Below are 20,788 nucleotides of genomic sequence, written 5' to 3' on the forward strand. Positions count from 1 at the left end.
ATTGTGATTAGATAAGCAAATTTTGTTAAGCTTTCTAATCAAGCATGTCATTGAGTTTTGATATAAGATTTATCATACTTGGAGAAGTAAAATAGCAAGGTAAATATTATTTACAACTGACTATAAATATGAAATAGACATTTCATGTTAGATCTATTTCACACCATCAACGTTTTGTCGCCAGAAATTGTCTGCAGAACGGAGGAGTCTGTTCGAGGTGGACGATGTCCATGTACCCTGGGCTGTAGCGCCATAATTAAAGTAGAAGAAAATTGTCATTACAATGGGTCTTTCTATACACAAAGTGGCTATCGACGGTAGTTAATTGTTACAATTAGTTGACCGTTTGTTTAAACTGTCAAAATGTGCCATGTTTTAAGAGACCCTCTCTTGGCTGTGTTAACTTTTAGAGCGAGATTGACAGTTTTGACGGCTAATTTATTGAAACAATTATTATAAAACCTCAATACATAAATATAATAAACAAATAGTTTTCAATACTGTCTAATGGGTATTGTTCGGACAAACCATTAAATAATTTGGTCATTTTTTTTCTTCAAACTAATTTCGTAATTACATCCATGACAACAGGTCATATATTGTTAACTTGAATGAATCTGTAACGACTTGCAACTAATTTAATCATAAGTCTAAGTAACCTTTTCCCAGCTTCACTTTCGTATATTTAAGCTCCATCTATATAGAGAAGGAAAAGGCAGATAACTCTTTAAAGTTGAAAAATGTGTTGATATGCATGTGTGCATAAATAAGAAAAAGGATGAGTCAAATTAACGACTTTGAACTGGTAAATTTCACCCAGAAACATAAGAGATCACATACAAAGTGGTCCGTAACTTTTGGCTCGCCTGAATAGTGATTTTAGACTTATCTCCCTTTTCCTTTCGCACACAGAAAGAGTAGTAACGAAAGATGAATTACCTTGATACACATTGCGAAATCTTTCTCATAAACCCAGAAAATTATTTAACACCTGATACTATTGTCAAGGAAAAGATGGAAAACAGGAACACAAAGCAATAATGTGCAGACTCACCTTTCTCATTAAATTTTTAAAATGTCATACGGATATGTACATTCATGTTTTTAACTTGACTCCCTTTTCTTTCAATGCCACAGACTTCATAAATAGTTCAGCTAATTAAACTAAATTGAAATACAAGAAAATGAGTCAGCTTGTAAAATTAGAGCATTAATAATTATTGTTAAAATATCATAAGACAAATCCAATCAACTGGCGACAACAAATAATTTTAAAAATTAGACTATACACGTCGAATCGGCGATTAATTTTCATCGTAGAGTGGCGTGGCGTCACCGAGAGACATGGAGCGGGGTGACGTGTTGGTGTGAGGTGTGCTGCGGGCCGACCGCGGAGACCGCGTGGTGCTGAGGTGGCTGGACTGACGAGAGGAGCGACCGCCCGGCGACGCCATGGGGTTCCGACTCTCCATGTACTGCGGAGTCTTCCTGCCCACGCTGGAGTCGTCGTACCGTGGCGTTCTGTTCGAACTGAAAGATGCAATTAATTAATATAATAATAATTAATAACTAATTAAGTCACTTACTACCAAGGCTTCGGACCGGAACTGAACCAAAAACCGTTATTTTTGTCTGAACGAAAACCGGCACCGAACCAAAAAAAAATATTGGTTTTTTCGGTTCGATACGTGTTCAATCACGCGCATTAACATGATCTTACTCCCCACTTCAGTTGTCATAGGCACAATACGTCTTACGTCTGGGTATTAGAAACATTTAAAAATTAATAACTCGGATCTGAACCGAAAACCGTTATTTTTTTTAACAACCGGAACCGAACCGATATATATTTTTTTACTTGAACCAGAACGAAAACCGAAATGAAAAAAATAAAGGTTCGAATCCGTACTGTAAACAGTTTTCAAATAAAAATACTGTAGGTGCTTTATTTATTTAGTTAATGAAATGATTGTATAAATTTTAATTACCTTCCACGAGGTGTGTTCCTTCCATCGCTTCTGGGAGTTCCTGAAGAGTCTTTAGTCTTGAGTTTAGCCCAGGCTTCTGCTGCTTTCTGCCAATCCATTGGATCGTTTGTGAATGATGCCGCAGGTCTAAAGAGCAGATAAGAAAATGACAATGTTAGTCGTAAAATAACTAAATACTATGAAGATTTCTAGTTGTTTCTAATTAGAGTGATAAAAGATTTCAAATATTAGCCAACAGTGGCGGCTGCGCTAACTATATGCAAGTGCACTGCACTGTCTATAATTTTCTAAATCATAAAACTCTAGTGTGTAAATACATAATAATATTATCTCACACAATACAACGAGTCCTCTGCATATGGATATCTAGTTTAGTATCAGTACATACAGCACTCAAAAAGAAACCTTTGAACAGTGAATATAATATTATTTTGATTCATAAATAATTTTGTGTTGACATGTATTATTGATCAAGCTAACAAGAGGCATCATTATTTTTTCACTAATAAAAGTCTAGTAATTTCATAATTAATAATTTCCGTAATAACTAAAATTGGTAAAAACTGGACGTACAATCAATATCTACGCACTAACTCATAGCCTACGATTGCCGAGCAGTTACCGTGTTGGCTTATAATGTCGAAGATTCCAGATTCGAGGAAGAGGGCCCAGAGGCCCAATAGGTTGAGCAAGTGGCCAACATCCATTAATCATGATACTTCTCTAAAAACCTCTTACAACATAATAAACATAAATAACAACAAAATAAAATCTCTTAAAACAACCTTCACTCAGTGGAGGTCCATGTGATATTCTTATGATCGTACATGGTATATAAAAAACTAACCCACCTATGTATTATGAAGCGTATTAATTAATATTAAATCTGATAATGAAAAAAAAAGATTATCATTTAACTCAGGGATGGCGAACCAATGGTGGCACGCGAGATGATTTTGCATGGCACGCGAATGTTTCATTTTGAAGAGAAAAGAAATAATACTATTTTATATATGAATAAGTATTTAAAAAAACATTTTTTTATAAAAAAGTTTTACGATAATATTAAAAAATAATGACGATATAGCCATGCGTATTTTCTTCGGTTTTTCATATTATGTTTAGGTACCTTGTTTAGGAAAACTAAAAAAAAATTTTTAGCCATAAAAAAACTGCGTGGCACGTCACAGTCGAAAAATATTATTTGGAAAATTTTGGCACACGTGCGTAAAAAGGTTCGCTATCCCTGATTTAACTGAAGCAAGAGAAAATTAATAACCTGGAGGCAGATGAGCTGTTGTGCCCATGCTGCGGATAGTGTTGCGGTGGGTAATGGTGGTGGGGGCTGGGGGGCTGCTGGGGCTGATGTCTCCGCGGAGTGATGGCTCCCGGGTGAAGGAACACATTGGAAGAGTCGGCCGCTCCGCCAGAGGTGTGCTGGTGGTAACGCGGAGTTGCGGTGGAGTGGTGCGGTGTACCGTACGGCGTCATGTATGGGGTCTGAGCCGAAGGCGTGTACGGCTGAAAAAAAAAATCAGTTTAGTAATACAGTGCAATTATAAAGGAGATGTAAGCCGGCTCGCACATCTAAATTCGTCGTCTGCAACATGTCGCTCGTGGTCTGTGTTGCAGTCGGCCATTTTAATTCAAAAGTCAATTCAAAGTCACAGGTTGCCATATCTTCTACAAAATGACAGACGAGCGCACCAATATTTACTTTGTCCAAGAGATTGAAAAATATCCATGCATATATGATTATATTACAAGGAGAGATCACTACAGATTTCTGCGCACAATACATAATAATCGCTGTTTTGGCGTCTAATGGGACTTTTGTGGAATGTTTAATTTTTTTTGATGACTTTGGCGTTTCGAGAGGTTGCGATCGTCACTGTCGCTAGGCTCCTATGTGCGCAGCCGGCTATGCGATATGAAGTCTGTTTCCTGCCGTTGATGAGAATTGAAGGTTAAACAACAAGGATTGACCCACTTAAGATTGATATTGAATTTGGAGTAGACAAAACAGTTTTATCGAAAGTTTGCTACATATTATATAAAAATATAAGAACGGGCAGAAGAAGAAGACAATTCTTCAATGTTTAGACTTACAGTATTGATGTACATGTTGGCAGGAGTGTGCGGGTAAGTGGCGGCTTGCGACAGGGAGTGTAACATGTGAGAAGGCATCGTCTGCGCCACCCTTTGGATAGCTTCCGTAGACATACCTGGACATTCAAACAAAAATTATATGTAGGAATCGAAAAGTTTGTAGTAATAAAGTGAGAGCATATTAAAATATTGTTAACACGCGATGGTTCACTTAAGTGATATGATGGAATAGCCCTGGAGAGGTAATTTCTTTTACTTCAATTTCATACACTTAGGCTCCATCTCTATAGAAGAAGATTTTTTAATATCATTTGTAGGCATAGTATAATATGTACCTAACTGATATGTAGGTGTGTAAATTTCGAGGCGAGTGTGATCTTACCTCCTGCAGGAGTGTGCGGTTGGTAGGGTGTTCTGCCGCTTGTAGCACTGCCACGAGGCGTGGAGGGAGTAGCTCCCGGTACAGGATCCTTGAAGTGCTCTTTGAACCACCTCAGGAGGCTGCCCACCGATTCGAAGATCTGTTGACGGAATCTAAATCCATCTGGGATGACCGTCACAAACTCATGACGACATCTCTGGACTGGCAGGTAAGATAGTAAAAACTTTCCAGGGTAATTCTGCAAGTAAAATATACTTAGGTATGATGTTTTCGTCAGACAGTTACTGAATTATTCTGATATTTGTACAAAAAAATCATATATCCCGAGCTGGTATGAATTGAGACTGATTGAGAATAAATCATAACAATATCTAATAGAAATTTTAAAGCAGATAGCCCACATAAAATGACATGACGGTGTGGTGTGGGTTTTGGTTGACTCTAATGGATAGGTTACATGGGACGCTCAATGCAGGAAACCGCAGTACGCAGTTTAGTCACAATGTCGTTATCAGAGTAGTTATTTTCTCAAATATGTGCCTTTAATTATCTCAGAAAATAGATTGATGGCATACATTATTTTTTACATATCCATCAGAAATCTGGTCACGAAATTTTTTTAACTTGTAGCACGTGCTATTTTACTGGGAATTGAATAGTTCGCCCGCAGTCTGCTGCCGCCCTGCTCAACCAATAGGCTCTGCGCTATAAGTTTACATTGTATTCTGTGTGGGTGGTCGTACCATTCAATAAACTGACACCCGCGCCTTCGCCCCACAACACTTGACTTTGCACTAGCTTTGATATGAGATTGATGAATATTACACATTAAATAATTAAATAAGTTTACCTTTGCGGCTGCCAAGAAATAGTGTATTTTGTTAGAATTTTTCTTCTTTTCCTCTTTAAGAGCTTCCTCCGCCTTGTCTCTGATTCCACCTAGATCTCTGTAGTATTTGTATGAGAGTAAATCCCTGGCGTGGCTGGCCATTGGGGTCACATGTCTAGCTATTATTTCATCTAAATCTTCAAATTCTTCATTTCCTATCCACAAGCTACGGCCTGAAAGAAAATTGCACAAAAAGATATACATAAGATGATATTTAAAATAGTCCACTTGTTTTAACATATTATTACGTTAACATATAAATGCAGAATACCGTGAACACTTAAAATAAGAGATGTCACAAAACACAGAGATTATGGCTGAATAAATATTAGCACAGCTGATTATCTGAAAAAATCTAGAATGTTTCACAAAGTATTTATAAGAAATGTAATCTTTTGATGACAATTTTAACTTCATTTGTTGCATACGGAATTATCCTTAGCGTTTTGCAGAACAGCTTTTGCAATAAACAATCTGCACATATCAAGACCTGAACAAAACCGGCATGCGGTGCGACAGAGAGGAAGTTTTCGAAAACACTCAGTGACAAAGGTATGAGTTATAGTAAACTGAAATGTAAGGAAGCAACTTTATTGATGTTTGGCGTATTTGTTATAATGTTTAATCATATGTTTTTTGCCTACAAATAAAATAATTATTAAATTATTTAATGGATATTTATATACATTGTTACCAGTGCTGTATCGAAGTTTAGTAACCAAACTGAGAAAAACAGACGATGTACGCTTTAATACAGTAGTCTCGAGTACGCACACCTTGTTTATACAGATTGTTGATTATCAGGTTCGCAATATGAACATCAGTTTCGGAATGTAACTATAAAATTGCAACATCATTGAAATAAATTGCAATAAAGAAACGTTATTCCGGAAGTAAAATAGGTTTATTAATATTTTTAGACTGTTCAAATCCATCATTGTATTTTCATTCCAATTTATTCGTAGTGTGTCATGTCAGTATGTAGTAATTTAATTGTATTAATACGCACAGAAAATGGTTGCATATAACCGGACAATATCCTCTCTCTATTATTATTCTTGCTCATAGGTACATACATACATGGTTAAGTTACATACCTAAAGAGAAGGCATTTTCTTTTCCTTCTTCCCGGACATCTATGTGTTGAATAATTCCATCGGCCACTTTCCATGTAACAGTCAAATGATCAGCTCCCTGTAAATAATAATTACAAATAAATTTACGATCCATATCCACAATTTTTCGAAAGATGATTCTGAAGCTGTTCTAAGTTACACAGAGATCGTTATTTAGTCAGTGTATAGAATTGAAGTATTAAAGACTTACCTTACTGCTCGGCCTGACAATAGCTTCCCCTTGGTCCATATTCGTCATAACCTTTTCAGCCTCGGAGAAAGAAATGTTGTGGAAGGCGGGGTGAACGATGACCCTCTTCACATACTGCTGTCTATGTTTAACTTGTTTGGCGTCAGTCTCTTTTTTAGACTCCTTGTCTTCCGCCTCCTGATCGTAGAATGGATCTTTCTGCGGTCTAAAACATTAAAGGTAAAACACTTTTAATCGAATCTATCATTGATTAACACTAATCTCATCAGCTGTGAATTTAATTAAGATACACAAATCACATGTATCTTAATATACTGCCGCAGTGTCGATACAACATTGTTCATTGGAAAGATGGCAGTTGGCGCTTGTAATAAAGTTATAAGATGCTCAGTATGCATGTCGCTGGTGTAAATTTAGAAAAGTCGCTGCCATCGTTATATCTAAACGCGCAGAATCCACACTATTCATGACACGCGAGTTGTTTTTACTGACCCACAGAGCAATAAAATGATAATGGACAGTGATCATAAAGATATCCTAGGTCGAGAAATATCCTTCCAACAATTGAAAAACTGTGCATTGATATAATTCTAATTGACGAATGCATCAATACAAAATCATTGTTTCTCGTCTGATCTACAATGACGTCTTGACTATAATGGGTTAAATTGCATCTGTGTGAGTGGTGTCAAACGCAATGCTTGTTTGCAGGGCGGCTTACTCCTGTCAGTGCAATCATTCATTGTCATCAGCATTTTACCACCGGAATGAGTATATAAAAAATTTCAATAAACTCTTCAAATGTCAAAAAGTACACACCTCCAGTCGTTATTCTTATCCAGCAGATCAGAGCTCTTGGATGAGCACTCCACGGAGAAGCGTTCCACATCGATTTTGGTCACCCGGCAGTGGATGGTCTGGCTGGGCCGCACCCTCTCCGCCGGATCGTCTACATGTTTATCGGAGAGGTTCTTCACGTGGATATAGCCCGAGAGGCCGTTGTCCAATCGGATTCTGACTCCCGTAGCTTGGCCGGGACACGCTCCGGCATCAAAATGATTCCATACCTGTCAAGACGGATAAGTTATGTAGCATTAAAATAGTGATAATTTCATAAATTAAAACGATACGCACATGTTGATTGGCCAATTAACTCATAATAATTGCAATAAATAAAATATGCAAAAGAAAATTGGTCACATCAGCATTTGTTTGATTCTGTAAGCCATTAAGTTTTTAAATATTATTTTTTCATTCGCTTTTTGACGGGTTTCTTGTGTATTAGAAATAGTTTACACTAGCCATTTATCTTTGCACGGATATTATAAAAAAAATATAATTACCTCAGACAATTCGGGGAAATCATTTTTCCTGCAGAATTGACATTGCCACATTCCAGTTTCGTCATTCCTAACAGGATTAGCTTGATCCAACTGCTCCCGAGGCGGTTTTTTATGAGTGATACTTGCCACAGTTGCCAGAACCATTTTTCCTAATCAAAACAATACATTTGATATATATACATAATGAGCATAAGTGACATATAAGTAAAAAATAAGTTTTGGATTGGATCGGATCAACATTCAAAATGTTATTAATTTTAAAGCAATGTCTTTTTTGAATATTTTGGCCTTTTTTAAATACTAAACATAGATATCATTTATAACATGTTGAAAATAGTTAAGTATGTTTAATTTTAAAATCGATTTAATCACCATTGAAATTATCTCTTCAATTTGTTTTAAAAAAAATTACCAATGAATCAATGTAGTGTATTTTCACATACCTATATAGAAAGTATCGGGAGTTTCTTTGGTCAGCATGTCGAAAAGTTCACCGGGATTTGGCGATCGATACGGTACTCTTAAGTCTTTATAGCGGCAGTTCAATTCGGCTCGGATATCATACAGTGTTATACTTTTATTACCAAAGTTCTGAAAAAGAAATTATTCAAACAGTCAAATAGCCGATATACTGAAGTGAAGTAAGGTTTAAATTGGAACATTATTGTCTGCAATGCTCCACGAACAATGCGTAATTATTTCATCTCTTTCTGATAAGAAAGCTCACGGCGAACTGTGCTACAGTGAAATGTAATACGTACAATTTACATGTGACCATATAATATATCGAGTGTTGTGGCATTTCGGTGTCGAAAAAAGTGACCATTGTTAAAAATTATGTGCGCCAATGGTATAGAAATAATTTTCAATTGGCATTAGTCTTCTACAGAAATGCAAAGTAACAGTGCCAATGAGAAGTCTTAAGGTTACAACCTTAAGACTGTTGGTTGCCTTCCATTTGGACAGGCAGAAAGCCACGAATCGGGATTTCAATACGAGGATATTAGGAAAAACAATGAACAAATGCTTCATAGACTGTCAAATGTATTAATTTTACAAAGATTTTAACAGTAGCACAAAATTTTTATAAGATAGATATTACACGGTTATAGCTTGAACTCCTCGCCCCAAGAGAAAAAAGTAGTATTGCAATACTGCCTTTCAGGGTCCCTCCGCACTATTTAGGCAGGCGATAGATTAAATAGCATGCAATATTAATCTCCTGATGTATAATTGTGTAACAATAGCTAGATTTTGCAATTGAAATATAATATATAATAATGGAAATGATCCATTACCTGTCTCTCCAACTCCTCGGCAAAGGCATCTAAATCTAAGTCTTTCAGTCTTTCGGGGGCGTCCAGAATCTCTTCGAGTGCCCCTGCAGGGTTAGCGTCCTCATCTTCGTATTCCAGAGCGTCGACGGCCATCTTACGAGCCCACTCGTATGTCTCCGGATGGACACGGGATCCATCCAATACTTCCACGTACGCCTCCGTACTGTAATCACAATAACCAAACATTCCATTATTATTCTGTTACATCATTATATTTACACCTTGCATATAAAATCTGATTATATGAGAACTATGCCATTCTTGGTAGTGATGATCTCTCACTGATAACTATCTTAGAAATCGGTAACATCAAATCAGTTGTTTGTTCTCTGAAGGTGCAGCACTAACTTACCATCGGCAATGCCAATTGGACGGGCAATAACTGTGTTCAACCAATTTTTTCGTATATAGATATATTCCACGTTAGGATATGGTTTAGTGGATGTTGTTAAATAAATTCTTAAAATAGGGTCTACTAAACTCATTCGGAGTACTTCCGTGTATGATTTTTGTATTCACTCAAAATAATATGTACTGCTTTTCTAATACTGTTACTTATTTCTTGGTTTTTTTGTATGTTGTTATTTATTTGTAAAGTTCATTACAACATGTAAAATAAAATTGAATATCGTCGTTGAAACTAGAAAATTGTGTAACTCCGTTTTAATCGAAAATTGACTTTGAATGCCATCTAGTGGCCGTTGATAATATCTATCCGTCTTGCAAATTTTGTAATTCCAGAAAAATTGTATCATTGTTAAATCATGGATGATTTCACTCCAAAACCATACATTTGTATAGGAAACCATAATGTTTTTTGTCTCTCCTGTAAAGTAGTGTTTTTGGAGTTACACAATTTTCTAGTTTCAACGACGATATGTTTTGCAGAATATGGTAAAGATATTTGATGATAATCTAGCTAGATAATCACACTTATTGCAATGTAGATAGAGTTCAAATTTCCACCACATTCATCTGTATGTATTATTGTTTACTATAACAGTGGATCACATTCAATGCATTACCTGTCTCCCAAGCTATTGGTATCGATCTTGATGAATCCCGAGCAGTTGATGAAAACTTTAGGTCCCATATGACAGATGGTCACGAGCTGTGTCCTGTTCTCCAGCCTTTGATTAGTCTGCTTGAGCATTTTGATGAGCGCCTGCCCTTTCCTGGGACCCAGCCCGCAGACAAACTGGATGAGGTTGACGGTGAGACCTGTCTGGACGGCCGTGTTGATGTCTACTCCCACTTCGTTGGTGCGGTTCACAAATTCCAAATACAGGTTTTCGATCAGTTCTTCCCTTGGGATTTGATCCTAAAATTAAATAAAAGTCACAATGAAAATTAATGATAAAATTGCAGTTGAAATTCATTGATTTTCTAATGCAGTTAATATATATACACTTCATTTTACAAAACATGACATTTATAATACATATAATGCAATACGGTACACATACGTACAAACATTCTTGAGCATTTTTATAATTTCCATATCTCATTCGTTATTTATTATCTAACTCAGTATGATAGAAATAATGAGTACCTTGAAATATGTCTATGCGTATCGGAATTTGTCTAAAGGTGATACAGTTTCAACTCAGTGCGATTCTGACATTCAAAGTAACAACATTAAAAATAATTATATAATAAAATTCTACATGTGAATCATCATTTAATTATATTATTCATTATACCTATCACATAAAATTCCATCACAGCCAAATAGTTTAAAATGCTCAAGTAAAATAGTGCAGCACGCGAATTTTTTTTACTATTGGAGCAAATTTGTGGTGTGTTCATCTCATTAAACTGGTCGACCAACCATGCCAGTCCCCCCTAAGTCCAGGCCCCCAGGCTAAAACCCTGTCAGCCCCCCCCCATTGTGGCAGTCATGGCAACTGTCTTATGGGATAAGGACTTTTGCTCCTAGAGTTCAGGGCACACAAGACAACCATAACAGGAGAGAGTTGCACTAAGACACGGTCTCTCGTATATTCTAAAATATATATGTAATATAATGGATTCAAGATATTGGTTTTTACCTGAAGAGGATGGTAGCGAAGACATAAGATTTCCTCATCCACGGTGCATAGTTGGGAGTATTCCACAAGAGGATCTTGCAATACTCTCGCTATGGAAACAGCCTGTCTCAAAATCTCTGGATACTCTCGGAAGTCACTCTGATGGGAAAAAAAGATATCTTGTAGACAGATTATAATTAAAACCGTATAACATACTGTGGCGAATTGATGTTATACAAACTAAATGAAAATATAAAGATATTATGGATAAATTTTATCCGTTATTATTATTATCAGCAAAATCATGTGACGACTTTCCCAATTGAAGTTTGTACTATAAATGCAGTGGCTGATTATTTTCTTCAATAAATTACTATGTACCATCTTTGTTTTAATACTTACAACACCCTTATTGGAATTAGCATAAATTTTCGAGAGCTGATTGTCCATGATTTCAACGGGGATCCTGGGGAACTGTTCATCTTCAACGAGTTGTGCGACCACGTCTGCAAGATCCTGCTTCACCATCATGGCGTCGCGGCACTCCCCCCCGATCACGATCGCATGGGGCTTCTTCGACATTATGAAATTGCGGAGAGCCGTCAGATCCATTTCCTGTAACAAAGTGTAAAAGATTATGACAATAGATGTAATTTGTAAAATAAGACATTGCCAGTTTTGATCTCTAAAACGATAGAAGTGCTGGACTGGCGTGTTGTTTAGACAAGAAGATTGATTAATGACATCTTACTTTCTTCACTTCTTTGGATAACAGCTCCTCCTGACTGACTGAGCTGACTCCTCCAATTGTAACACTTACTTTCCTTGGAGCCAGAGCGTGGACACATGGATAACAAATGTTTTTACAGTGCTCTCAATAGTGGGATGGCAGAATGTCTGCCATGGAATGTTGTGTAGATATCAATTGTGTGTGAAAATACATTTTGTTTTTGTAACGTGTACAACCTAATTGGCGAACAACCATTTTTAAGAATCCTTTTTGGGAGGCAGCCAAGTCCCCCAACAGAATTGTAGAACCGATGATGAAGATGATAAAATTAATATTGAAGATGCAGTTATCATTAACTGCAAAGGAGAAAATTGTATAAAAGTGTTTAGAAGCGTTTGAAAGCGGTGAAAATGGGCCTACAAAAAGTGGAGGTTATATTGATAGAGCTTTTTAATGAGGAATGGTTGTTAGTCATTCGCCCAACCCATAGTCCTTGTACTGGATCAAGCACATTAAAAAAACAACGCAGAGTTCTTTACTCATTCACAAATCGAACCCGCGAGCCATGTCTTCAGAGATGGCTGCTCAACAACCATGGCACTGTGAGACAATTCATATGAATTAAATCCCCTAAAATTGAAATAAAGAAACAAGAATACAGATACATAATACAGTAAAACCACGTTAGTAAGAATACGGATAATTCGAAATTCGCCGTAATTCGAAATTATCCCATGGAATTCAATTCATATTAACGAGGTTTTACTGTATGTAAAATACAGGCTATATTGCATACCTTATTGTATTTCTCTGAGTTGTTGTAAGAGTTCTTCCTCTTGAGTATGTGAGGCAGCCTAAGATGGTCAACAACATCGCTGTCGGGGTCGATGACACAGCAAAAGGCGGCTTGAGAGAAGTCGGGAACGAAGGCCAGTCCCATGATGCGGAGACCTTTGCTCGTGTCCCACTCGTCGTCATCTTCATCGCGGAAGTCCACCGAATATGGCGCAACCTGAATACGTATTGATAATGAAGTATTATATTGTTGATGTAAATGTAGCAATACAACTCTACTAGGTACCTGTTCATACTAGAACCTAAAGTAAGTAGGCCACCATCAGGGCGATCTTTGCCCAATCATCTGCTATCCGGAACAGTTCTTAAGCCATGAAAGTAAGTCGTCATTTGCTACGTTCTTGTTAAGCTAGCCGATCTTATTAGCGCTCTTTTGTTAACATATTTATTTTCCGCATTATTTCGGCTACAAAATCCATCCTGGAATGCCACATGCGTCCCACGGGTTAGTTATTGCTGACTTATTGGAACATAATATTGAAAGTAATTGTGATGGAAGAGAAATTCAAATAATCTTTTCTTGAAAATTAAATAAAAGCTAAATAGCTAACCTTAATCCAGTTATACAGTTTCCTACAGCAAGCTTTCAAAATGGATTCTCTGGCCTCGGACAACAGCTGGGCGTGAAGCTCTTTACGGAGATCTGGCAGGACCATCCGATTCAATGCGAGAGATACGCATTCTGCACGCAGATTATTCCAGTCTTGAACATTTTTGGCGAATTCGTCCTACAGAAGACAAAGTATGACCATGAATATGAGTTTAGAAGGTAATCATTGTGCCCTTCCAATTGAGTGTAGGACGATAGGGCACAACCCACAAAAATCAGTAATCAACATTCACTGTCGGAACAACAAGCGATATGAAAGTAACATTTTGCAAACGGTGGTTAAGGCTAATACTTCAGCTGAGGCATGGTCTAAAAAGATTGTGACTATGCGACGGCCGGATTGTGCAAATGACGCGTGCCGAACAAAACATAATTTGTAATAAAAATTCAACATGCGTCCATTTAATGTTATGTTTATTGTTATATTAGTAATAATAATAATGTATTCATTGACATGTTTTCTATTTCGGTACATGCATAACGTTTTTTAGTCATCGTTACACGATATAAGAGTATATTCCTCCGACACCATCACAAAACAACTTGACGTGCTCACACTTCGACTACCGCTCTCCAATTGGCGACGAGTGCAAAATTTCGTCCCACCTATAGTTGAAAATTATTTGCCATTTCACTCATGTATGCTCTTAATGATTTGAGTTTTATAATATTCGAAACAGTTATCGCGAATGTATAATTGGTAATGAACATCTTCTTCTCTTACCGTGAATCACAAAGCTTATGATTTGGAAGTGTTTCAATACAAAAAAAATTGTCATACATTGAGAACATCATTAGTTTAAAAAAATTAATGGGCATTTGCGGCAGATGTGAAACTATTTCTGTATACTAGAGGTAAACTATTGTAACTCCAAAAATCGTGAAATAGAGTTATTGTTATATTGTTACTTCATTACTTATCCTGCATACGTGGTAAACAGCTGTAACTCATATTACTCTTATTATAAAAGTTAAAAATGTCATTGTAACTCCATAACTATTAGAGGTAAACAACAGTAAGAAAACATACAATTCTTTTGATGAAGCCTATAATCGAACTACAGCGGTAAACAAATAAAAAGGTTTTGATAAATAGATAAATTTTATCTTTTTCCATTCACGAATGCCACAAGTTGAAAGTTCAAGTAAAGTCAAAAGTCAAAGTAGCCAAACCAGATAGTACTAGAATACATTATGGCTTGGTTATGATGCTAGAAATGCATGGCCTACTAAGTGTCAACTGGCGATTTCTGTTTTGTTATTATTGAATTTTGCATGAGAGTCGAGCGATTAATGTGGTTGGCCAGTTGACTAATCAAAACAATCCATGTTTGTCATTTTTTTTTTCATATTTGCCATAATCTCAGTGGTGCATTTGGTGGCACGCTCAGCTGCCAACCGAAATATCAGTGGTTCGAGGCCGACCGTGGGGGTTTTTGGTTTTCAATTTGGCTGACAGTTTTTCATTATACAATAGCCTGAATCAGGTAACGGTAAAATTTGCTGTACCACACGTAAAAAAGCTTAGAAAAACAATGTATAATACTTTCTCACCTTCTGAAACAGTTGTTTGACTTCTTCCAGGTATGAAGATGAGGTATTTCCTTCAATATTATCGCTAAGCGTTACTGTCAAAACTTTATCCTCTTGCCCCATTACTAATTTAAGGAATTGCTCTCCCGACAAATCACGGACGGGCTTGTTCTTGATGAATTTCATCCTGAAAAGATAAGTATAGTTGAACATAGCTCAAGCACTGAATATGAATGTATGGCAGAAGTCAATATCAGTAAATCCCCCCAGTACGGCTTCATATAACTTTTATTGAATTTAAAGAATACTTAACTTATTATTTTTAATGGATAACTATGTCCCTCAGACAAGACAGATGTTGTAAACAATCTGCACCCATTATCTAAATCTGACTTTATTTTATTAGATTCCAAAGATATCTTCTCTAATTTTTATTTATTAAATAGCAACATTTAAATTTGACAGGATACAGGCTTCAGATTATTAGTATCAATTATTTTATAACTGGAAGAATACTAAATACCATTTGAATAGTGTACACTGGCAACACTCTGGAAACCATAAGACTGGCAAACGAAATAATGAAGAAAGTATACTCACGAATAACACGGATGATTCTCATCGATCTCCTTCAAGCCTTTCTTGGTGGGCACGACAGTGATCTTGGAGCGCTCGTAGAACACCTCCCTGACGCTGGACCTGAGCAGTGGCTCTCGCGCCAGCTGGGCGGCCGCCATGTACTTGGCAGCGTGCAGCACCTCGTGGGCCGTCGTGAACTTGTCCGAGACGAATTGCTCAGCAGTCACTGATGGCTCGTTGGGGTCTTGCTCCACTTCGTGACGCTGGTAGTTGTCGCGCAGGTTCTCCGCAAACTGCTCCGGGGAGAGGCCAAACTTTTTGACGAAGCCATCTGCAAGAAATATGCGTGTGTTTTTGATGACTGTATTCTATGGGGGCAAAAAATTACATTCATGAATTAATTCTGCATAAAAATTTCATGAATGGTAGCATATACATATTGACATTATAGGCTGATTTTAGAATGAGCATAATATAATCACCAGAAAGAAAGGATTGCGAGTCCAAAAATTTGTCACAAGATATTAGTTATTGCCAAAGTGACAACAAATTGGTGTTAATTTTCTTCAATAATTTAATAATAGGTACGAGGAAATAAACTAATTCCTACAACTCACCAAGGCCGGCTTTTCTGCACATTGCGTAAGGTCCACCTCGAACGGCTTGCTTTAAACCTTCCGTTGGTGTTTCTTCAACCGGTTCCTCTTCATCTTCAGGCTCTTCCAGGAGCTCCAAATCGTCTTGACCTTCTTCAGCTCTTTGAGCATTCGCCAGTCTACGCGCGGCTCTATAACAAACATGATTTTAAGTAAAGAGTTTTGACTATAACTACAGCAACACTTATGCTATGTTCTGACATGGCGATTTTTGTCATTTAACTGTATATTGAATGACAGTTGTGAGTCAATTGAAAGTGGGAATCATATTTCAACTGATAGTTACAAAAATATATGCAATTTGAAGTTTGCCACAAATGAATCCGTAATATGAACTAACATGTAGCTAATCTAATAGTTAAGCGCGAACCAAATTGAGGTGCATGTCGTGGACTATCACGTGATGTCACAGTAAGCTGCCGCTACGGGTAAAAAGTGTGTAATGTTGTTTTTCTTGGTGTTTAAAATGTTTCAGACTGATGCTCTCATCCCGTCGCACATTTTGAACCTTTAAACGAACATTGTCAGTTGGCAAAATCTGCCGAAATCATTAAAACAACAATGAGGTCACCTCACGTTGAACTGCATTACATCGACACTTGCATGACGTTTTTATCATATTCCACATGTCTAAACTTTTCGAATGTCATGTCAAAATCACATTTTTTGTTTTTAGCGGTCGGCACTATGTATTTTCAATAAGAATGTTGTCTATTATCTATGGTCTGCAGGTTGGGTTCTGTTCAAAATATTATCTATGGATGTCATCTCAAAAGTAATTTTAACATACGCACACGTAGAAACTGTTAAAATTAATTGAAATTAGCATGAATAATTAATAATAATTCAAATTACTAAAAAATTACAGTTGGCACTCTTTATCAGTGTCATTCTTCAGTGAATTTACGGAGATGGTGCTTGTTCAAAATTTTTTGCAAAATGATGAAACCATAGACTAAATTTGTCGCCGCAACAGTGCGACAGTAGGTGACATGCACCTCAATTTGATTCGTGCTTTAGTTACAAAAATGCATGGACTTTGAAGTTTGCCACGAATGAATCCGCAATATGAAATAACTTGTAGCTAACTACTAACAATTAGACTTATTAACCTTTTATGAGATTGATTGAACAATCTTCCCAAATAGCCATATTTTATTTACCAATGCATTGATTGCAAACCTGCTGTACGGACATTGATTTATAATATCAATACTTACTTCTTGGCATCCCGAGCCTTTTCCTTCTCTTTGGCTTTCCACGCTTCTTGCATTTTGGGTATGTCTGGTGAATAGTACAATAAAAAATGTGCATGGACATCCTTCAACTCCTCCGTAGTTTGGACGCTTTTTAACCTAAAAAAAATACAATAATTGTAAAGAAAATTAAATGATAGTGATGGGTAATAAGTGTACTACAGTGAAGATTTTCTACTTCAAAGCTTTACTTTTAAGCGAAATATACAAGCAGTCAAATTAAAATTAAATGATTTCTAATTTTTCAGAGGCCACGGTCGGCTGTCAGGGACACACCTTTGTGATAAAAAAAATTATTAGAAAAGGTGTTTTTTTTTATGTACGCACCTGTCGATATCATCATCCTTAATAACGCGAACATTTTCTGGAATCGGAGCATCCGGATTCATCATTAACTGATCGAGTTGATAATTGCGCATCTTCTCAAACAACTTCAGAAGATTTTCCTTACGTGATTTAAGCTGACACCACTGTAATAGAAAAGATAGTAAGTCATTGCAAGCATCACCTTTTATACAAATTTATACAAAAAACAGCACAATTAGAAGAATCATGAAAAGTAAATTAGAGTACAGTCAAGTGAATGAGCTATGCTAGAACCTTGACCTATCTTGACTACCATTGTATAGCACTGTATGCAGTGTTATGGAACCATAGCGGGGGTCAAAGGGTGTTGATTTATAATGTGCAGAAAGGGTCCGTAGTTCCACAGATTACCATTATGACGTCCGTAGCCTAGATATAGTGGTTCTAGTATAATAGCTCATTCACTGTACTCTCATTACTTTTTTTGATTCTTCAAAGTATGCTAGGTAAGTAGACCCAATTTTAACACATCTTCGTCGGAAAACGGAAAATGCAGTTTTTCGCGGATTGTCAGTCGAATGCGGGATACGGCAAAAGTCGTTTTTGTTGACTGTCGGTTGTTTGCTGGAAACGGCTTTTCACGGGTTTGTATATCGGCGTGAAATAAAACCCCGCACCTAATTATCGTTAGTTCTACTTCTTCGCTAGATTATAAGAGTAAACAAAGAATTAACTGCCGTATAGATTTGTTTTGCTATCTCAATCTCTAGTTCAGTTTGAGTCGTTTCACATGTCAGAGTATTTTTCATATCACTCGCGCTGTTTTGTTTACTGTTTCGTATTTTATTATTCGAATATAATATTACACACCTTTTTTTAGTATGTGATTGATTATCAACATATAATGGAGTGTATTGATTCTTTGGAAGAATAAATACTATGATTCATAAGTTGAATGGTTTCTTCAAATTAGGCGCGGCAACCGCCAAAGACCCTTTTTTGACAAGAAGCAATAAAACTCATGAGTTATTATACACTGAATGTTCGCCAACAGCGTTTAGGCGACACGTATTTCTCAAATATTTACGCGATCAGATTTCACACATCCAGCGATTGTAAACTTTAATATTGAGTGCCATTTACTAAATTGATATCCGGTTTTTATATTCAGCTTAGAAATATAGTGAAATTATGATGTAATCAAAGTATTTATAATTTATTTTTAATAATCAAATGTCACATATGATTTCTTTGAAAATTTCAATCGAAAATATTGTTTGGTTTAGAAGTTGTGTCAATTTTAAGAAAGCAATATATTTTTGCGCTAATCGCGAAAAACGCCCGCCACAGGATAGTGTCTATTGTTCCAGGCGCCCGAATAAAAAGTGTAAAAAGAAATTATAAAACAACATTCACCTAAACTCATCTCATGAAAGTAGAATATAGTAATACCCTGACTTGTGCAAACTCGGAGTTACACGGTTCTTGATTTTTTCATTTGGCAACACTTCAGACCCAATTTCACCAGAAAAGCACATGACAATTTATTGCAAGCTTGAGAGAAAGTCTCAGCTCAATTGAAAAGAGCTTAAAATTTTTAGAAAACATAGACTCCAACGAAGAATGCGTTACAGCTACAAAGCATGTAATAAAAAAATTATTAGCTTGCTACGAAGAAATTCTGCATGAAAAAAAGTAGGCATTGTGTCGTCTAACAAATTTGTTACATTTTGTAAAGCCATCGACATCGAAATAACTTTTTTACATAATTCATTTATTTTTTAATATTAAATTATTCAAGGACTGCAATTTTATTAAATATTTTTCTTCTAAACTAGTGTTTTTGTTAGTCCTTGGTCCCAATTAAACAACATTTATATGCAGAGTTGTACCCCAACTTACGCAAATTCGACTAAAGCTATTTTCGTCGGACCCACTTATCGCATAACTTCGGGGTAATACTGTATATCATATTCAAAGCGATTTGGATAAACACAGTATTGTCCTCTTAATTGTCATTGGCTAAAGGCACAGATTGTATACAGTCTATACAGCTTTAAGAAATTCTCTTTTCTTTCCCTCTCCACCATAAGGCAGTGTGTTGTCAATGAAAAGCGTTTCGATGCCGATGTACCGTCTATCCTTTCTTCGTGACCCATACAGTTCATCGTAAACACTGTACAGTTCGCGATAGAACCGGCGTGTGCCATCGGGAATGAGCAAAATAAATATATCACATAGATGTTACGTTACTATTATATTAAAATTAATTTATCCTACCTTGGCGTCGAAACGATAGATTTTCCACAAATCATTAATATTCAATTCCGGTTGGACGTACTCCTTTCGATAGAAAGCAATGAACGGAACTTCTAATGTTTGATTTCGCATATAATCGAGTGCTGTGCGAATTTTTCCAACAGTTTGAGGGCCCTTGCGATTTCTTTCTCTGGATTCGCTCCCTTCCTACAAAAATTACATGATACTTTGTATTCCAAACAAATACTAGGACATAATATTATATTATGAGGTGTCCACATATATGATCAGGAATATTCTAATGTAATTTCACACAATATGATATAATGAGCTATAATATGTATGTATCAGCAACCAGCGGGCCGCAAGTTCTTTTCATGTAGTCCATAAATGGTTAAACCGTATCAATATGATATGCGGCCTAGTATAATAGAATAATATAATAAAGATATATTTTTTTGAATGTAATTTAAAAAATGTAAAGATTTACAAATTAAATTTTTAATAAGATTAATGATTTTTTAAGCCTTTCAATGCTCCCATCTCACTGATGAACAAATTGAATTGGGAATTTAACGGTATTAAGAAGTATACACCTCA

At 36.4% G+C, this 20,788-nt stretch overlaps 1 protein-coding gene across 2 annotated transcripts in view; it reads right to left on the reverse strand.

The window, feature by feature from the left end:
- Positions 1-557: 557 nt before the first annotated feature.
- Positions 558-20,788, reverse strand: part of Spt6 (transcription elongation factor Spt6) — a 33,752-nt gene continuing 13,521 nt past the window's right edge. For both annotated transcript variants that reach the window (XM_085944592.1, XM_085944591.1), the window contains exons 9-31: positions 20,210-20,395; positions 17,951-18,093; positions 17,588-17,722; positions 16,329-16,498; positions 15,733-16,042; positions 15,154-15,319; positions 13,541-13,717; positions 12,931-13,146; positions 11,807-12,019; positions 11,426-11,563; positions 10,400-10,695; positions 9,336-9,537; positions 8,481-8,628; positions 8,038-8,186; positions 7,514-7,761; positions 6,695-6,899; positions 6,466-6,562; positions 5,330-5,541; positions 4,480-4,717; positions 4,098-4,213; positions 3,268-3,509; positions 1,989-2,114; positions 558-1,530 (exon numbers count right to left, since the gene is read on the reverse strand). In XM_085944592.1, the coding sequence (XP_085800718.1) occupies positions 1,305-1,530; positions 1,989-2,114; positions 3,268-3,509; positions 4,098-4,213; positions 4,480-4,717; positions 5,330-5,541; positions 6,466-6,562; positions 6,695-6,899; positions 7,514-7,761; positions 8,038-8,186; positions 8,481-8,628; positions 9,336-9,537; positions 10,400-10,695; positions 11,426-11,563; positions 11,807-12,019; positions 12,931-13,146; positions 13,541-13,717; positions 15,154-15,319; positions 15,733-16,042; positions 16,329-16,498; positions 17,588-17,722; positions 17,951-18,093; positions 20,210-20,395 (4,359 nt within the window). In that variant the 3' untranslated portion in view covers positions 558-1,304. The remainder of the gene's footprint in view (positions 1,531-1,988; positions 2,115-3,267; positions 3,510-4,097; positions 4,214-4,479; positions 4,718-5,329; positions 5,542-6,465; positions 6,563-6,694; positions 6,900-7,513; positions 7,762-8,037; positions 8,187-8,480; positions 8,629-9,335; positions 9,538-10,399; positions 10,696-11,425; positions 11,564-11,806; positions 12,020-12,930; positions 13,147-13,540; positions 13,718-15,153; positions 15,320-15,732; positions 16,043-16,328; positions 16,499-17,587; positions 17,723-17,950; positions 18,094-20,209; positions 20,396-20,788) is intronic.

This window comes from Rhyacophila brunnea, unplaced genomic scaffold (assembly GCF_057557595.1).
Source record: "Rhyacophila brunnea isolate RB1 unplaced genomic scaffold, BYU_Rbru_1.0 scaffold_17, whole genome shotgun sequence".
NCBI classification, from domain to species: Eukaryota; Metazoa; Arthropoda; class Insecta; order Trichoptera; family Rhyacophilidae; genus Rhyacophila; species Rhyacophila brunnea.